Here is a 5,448-nt window from a genome sequence, read left to right on the forward strand (position 1 = left end):
GTTTTTACTAAGCCCGAATTTAATACATAGTGAAAGTTGGAATTCATTAGTTATATGGCACAGTAAATTCCCATTTAATAACAATTCAATTCGTCAATCATTTTGGAATCTCAGTTACTTGTGGATATGGCAACTAACCTTGGTATAGTTTTAGGGCCACGGGATTACTTAATTCATATTTTTCTGCAAAGTCTTGGATTGAGAATTTGTGACGATTCTCAGTAGAGTTTGACACTATTGGATCTTCGAATGTGAGTTTCCCACGCTGCTTGTAAAGCAGGATAAGATACCTGTGAAACCCCCTCCTTTGAGGTGATTCGGAACCAACGTGTTCTGCTACGATTTCCCCATTAGAGACATCATCTCCTTGAATGTTACCCATAATCCAATGCAACATCACTGTAGACTCTTTAATATTTGAAGTGTCAGGGTCCACCATGACCAGCATGTACCATCCTGTTGGCTCCGCTGCATAGTTTCACTTCCGGTTGACTCCTCACTTGAGTAGGAGGCTGCTTGTTGCCCAGCCCCGCATTGACTCCTCCACTATCATAAGATTCCTCCTGGATGTCATTCCACTGAATTTCGTCCACTAATTCTTGGAAAATGCTCTGCGGAGGAACCGCGTGTGCACAACACTGCGGGTATGGCATCGTCGGATCGTCAGGAATTAAGGTCCAACCGAAAGGTGTTCCAACGTCATCACATCTGAAAATAAATTATGAGAACTATTTGGGTTTCTTTTCATTTTTTTAATTTACTGCAACTGCAATTGTTTTTTTTTTTAAACCAGGCAACATGTTTTAATTGTCCTATAGCGAAAAATCTATTGATACACCCAATAAATTATGTAATTGGCGGAAGGGGGAATCAATAGTAGCATTAGTAAATTATCAAAATTACAACTGCCTGATACAAAAAAATAATGTCAACACTTAACATTGAGTACAGAGTACATTAGTAAAGATTTATGAGTTTTAAAAATAGCTAATTACTTATTTTCTACTTGATCTCTCATCTTTTTATAATCGTACATAATGAAGGCTTTTACTAGTATTGAACTTAAAAAGCAATTACTGTTATATCTTACTCTTTACTTAATGATAACATTTTCACTTTGTTACGGACATTAAAATAAGGTTCAATTTTATTGATTAGAGAAGAATATTACATTCTATATCCCATTTAACAATATATCTACCAGAAAACAAGTTCCATAAGCTTGAGTATTCAAAGGTGATGATGTAGTTAAAATGCTAAGAAACAAAAACCTTTTATGTTAACCAATATGGAAATTAGATTGTAATCATTGCATACATTAAACACTGGTTATGCACGTTACGAGTTAGGATTTTTGAAAATCAACTTAACTCGTTTTTTGTTATATGCATTTTTACCAGAAATAACTGAGCTTGACCACAACAAATTTTTAGCTTGATTCCATAACCTGCAAAATGTATTTCAATCCAGATAGCACTGTTGCTTTCATTTCCGTATACTGTAAAGTTCATTAATTACGTTTTTTTTTTTTTTTTTTTTTTTTTTTTTTTGTTTTTTTTTTTTTTTTTTTTTTTTTTTTGAATGAGATAGGGGCTTCTTTCAATGTGTGGCACATACCTTAGAGCTTTTAAGGACATTTCGCTGTTTTAAATTTAGAGTTCAGATGACCTCCCTTTTAGAGGCAAATTATAAACGATATTATAACGGAGCTTTCTAAGAATCATATAATTTACATAGGGAATAGCATGTAGTAATTTATTGTTTTTATGGCCCTTACGACCTCACTTTTATAAATTACTAAATGTAAGTCTCTATAGAAATTTTAAGTAATATCTGTCACTATAACCAGACGTACAAAACATAATTAGAATTTTGTAGGTTATTGCCGAATGTTTTCCAGTTTGTAAGCTCAAAGCATTCCTATCTGAATCAGCAATAAAATATACATGCATGGAGGGGAGGGGATTTCTTCCAATGTTTGTAACTTACTTTAGAGTTGCTAGAGATTATTTCACATATTAAGTTCTTATTCTACATTACTTTTCTTTTGGAGGCATCGAACCCCGTTTAATGTTGAGTAGGATGCGGAGATATACCTTTCTATCAAATATCATAAATTAACTCGGTCTCAGGAGGGTTCACTTCTGGCTGGATTTTATCTTCCAGTTGAACCCGATGTATCACTTAAATTTGGCCAACCTTATAGATGTCTAGGAGCGGCTAATCACTAACCGCAAATGTCGAGATTCTATAGGGTAGTTCGATAGGACTATCCAACTACGGGAGATGACTGTTGGAGTTGATGGGATTCCCTAAGTCGAAGGTTCTTGCTAGCCTAGACATAAGGGCCACTCCCTTTCTGCTTTGACTGGAGAGACTATTTCAGAGCTGGCTCCCACTTCTTCAGAGGTGACAAGATTAATGCTCTAATTCTTCCTCATGAATTACGACAGTAGGCGGTTCCCACCCCCAAACTTAATTATACAGAATATCCTCGCACTCCAGAAGCTGCACAAAGGTTCTTTTAGGATTAAGTGCTATTTCTAAGTTCTTGTTCTAGAAAAAATCACAAAAAACTTACAGAATTAGGGTTAGTTACAAAAGGAATACAGGGTTAGTATAGCAATTTTTACTGGTTATGTATTCATAACTTTATTGTGGAGGTCAACTATTACGACCTGTGGTCAAATAGATGGTTTAAAATAAGGAGATTCGACTATCAATACCCGCCACTTACTTTTCCAGAGGGGGAAGTCCTAAAATTTGCAACCCTTTCCCTCCTATAAACTCGGTCAGTTTAAAAATTAATTTTCTAGCACTGATACGACTACAAAGAATTCATAATTCGACCTAAACAGAATGATGGCATGTACGATTTGCTACAATGTTTCTACACTACAAGGGAGTATGTACGAATACTTACGGATTCAGAGACCATATGTTCTCACCCATGCAGACATTCCTGGAACATTGACCGGGAATATCGTAATGTTCCTTGTCCTGGAATGTTCTTCCATAAGCAGAGCAAGTAATATCTGCACAAACATGTTCCCATTATCTTAGAAACCAGTTCGTGTTAAGACATAAACGTCGTACAAAACTACAAGTAAATATTAAATGTTTGTAATATAAAATATTATTAAATCTTAAGTAACTTGGTATATATATTTCTATGGCATATGGCATAAATATCATAATGAGTAAATTGCATTTAACTGTGGCATTCTCTCGTAACATTTATTCTATAGTAAATTTAAATTGTGTACAAATCAAAGTTATGAAAAAATACCTTTAATGACGTTCAAAAAAGAAATTTGCTTCTGTACACGACAGAATTGTATTGACAGGTTTGACACGTTATGTACTGTAATTCCTACAGATAGGGATTTGTAATCCAAGAAGCCAACCGACATCATTTGTTCTATACGGTCACTAAGTCACTATTAGTTACTTAACTATGGGCATAGATGAGAAAAAAACAAACGGATTGGGTTCACGCAAACTGTAATCACGGAAAAGCAAGGGTAAGTTTTGTTCCAGTATTGGAGAATTTGACTCGTGTACTCTTGGTCTTTTAGTCAGTTTACAGACCGAGAGATTCAATGTGATTCTCAGCCCGACGATGCGCAGTAGCCTACTGGTCATGTGTTGTGGAGGGAGAAGAGGAGCTCAGTCTGTGAGCCAGCTCCCTTCCACCACCACTGTTTAAGGGGTTTTATATATTTAATTCAATAAATTTTTATTTTATACTAAGTTGTTTATTTATAAGTGTAAGTATAAACCTTTTAATACCCAATTTATATTCTTTTTTTAAGGTTTATTTTTGACGATAGAAGGATTGTGAAGGAAACAGGATTTTTCCGGACATTTGCCATCGTTCAGTGAAACAAAAAATCAGTAACACTACGCTTCGAGATCTGCAAACTGATTTCTTCCTCAGGTAAATAACTAACTTAACACATAACTACAACCTAGGTCAAAAAAATTATGTGTTAGTTATTTACCTAAAGAAGAGATCAGATTGGATTGGATTGGTTGGGAGTGCCGATGGCCGAGTGGTCTAGGATATTGGTCTTTGAGTCTGAGTTAGAGATAACGCAGGTTCAAATCATGTCTGTGACCGTTGCACTTTTTATCAGTACCATCCCTGGAAAACTCTTAGAGTCTTGTACTTGTCGAATCTCCCCCTTATTCTGTTTGATAAGATCCTCGCACAGGCCAGTGGCCCATGAGGACGGGCACAATAAGGTATAAAAGGGGATCTGCTTCTCCTTTCTTATAAAAAAACATTGCAGATTTTGAAACGTAGTGTTACTGATTGTTTTTGTTTCACTGAACGATGGAAAAATGTCCGGAAAACTTCTTTTTCCTTCACAAATAATATTCCACATTTATAAATCTGGTCACATCAAAGAAAGTTACAACTTACACAAGAAACTATAATTAGTCATAAAGACTTTCTTGATTTCAGCTGTAGTGTTTTTCACTTTAATTTTTTGCCTGTGGTCGGGTCGGTAGCCGTACTTAGCTTTCTTTCTAATCATGTTTTCTTTCTAAGCTGTGTTATTGTCTATCGTTTCTAGTAATAACCGTATCGCTGCCTGATTCAATTACTTATTTGTATTATCTTACCGTATTTTTAAGTAGATTCAGATATTATAAACATTAAAGTAAGGCTTCTAAACTCCATAGGGATCTTAACCTGAGCAATTTGGTGGACAGAGCTTTTAAACCGGGACTTGGTAGCCTCCCTTCCTCGACGGCACGCTGTAGTGGTTTAGTATCATACCTAGCCTCCCTAAAAGTTCCACGTACCTCTGAAATTAGTTAACTATGGCCCTAGTGTCATTTAAAATTAATTAAAGCACTACATGTTTCACAGCCCAGCAATTTAAATATCTAAAACTGTTATTCTGTACACATATTTAGTAGTCTAAACCTCTTATCACTTTAGATGTGTCTGCTATGTGTCTTACGACTATAGGGCTCTGCCCCACTGGTCTCCATAGTTCTAATGTTAATCTTATGTGAGTCTTTTTAAATTCTTATTATTAAATTGTAAAGTCTTTCTTTACGTGATGACGTGAAAATCCATTGATTCAATTTAACCACTTTTCATTACTCGATCGATCTGAAATCTGAAAATATTTAAAGACAAATTTAGAACGATTAAATTAGACCTCCAATTTTAAGAAATCTCCACAAGAAATGAATCGATGAGTAAACTGAATTTTAATGACATGTTCAAACTTAAATCTGTACCGATACAATGGGTCAATTATATATTGATTTTACTGTTCTGTTTCAAATGCACAGAACGCGTGAAAAAAAAACCTTGAAAACGAAAAAAAAAAGGTGTTTACTCTGAGACACATCTAAAATGCACTTTCAAAACGAGTCACAGAGGAACGCGAAGCGTGATTAAATGCTTATTACGGGCGACATTTT

At 35.2% G+C, this 5,448-nt stretch overlaps 1 protein-coding gene across 1 annotated transcript; it reads right to left on the bottom strand.

The window, feature by feature from the left end:
• Nucleotides 1–425: 425 nt before the first annotated feature.
• On the bottom strand, nt 426–5,007 carry LOC124355580. The gene is made up of 3 exons (XM_046806742.1): nt 4,977–5,007; nt 2,924–3,035; nt 426–708 (listed from the first exon to the last, which is right to left on the bottom strand). The coding sequence occupies exons 1-3, from the start codon at nt 5,005–5,007 to the stop codon at nt 426–428; spliced, it is 426 nt and encodes a 141-aa protein (XP_046662698.1).
• Between the last annotated feature and the right edge of the window lie 441 nt (nt 5,008–5,448).

The sequence above is a fragment of the Homalodisca vitripennis genome, chromosome 2 (assembly GCF_021130785.1).
Source record: "Homalodisca vitripennis isolate AUS2020 chromosome 2, UT_GWSS_2.1, whole genome shotgun sequence".
In the NCBI taxonomy this organism is placed as follows: Eukaryota; Metazoa; Arthropoda; class Insecta; order Hemiptera; family Cicadellidae; genus Homalodisca; species Homalodisca vitripennis.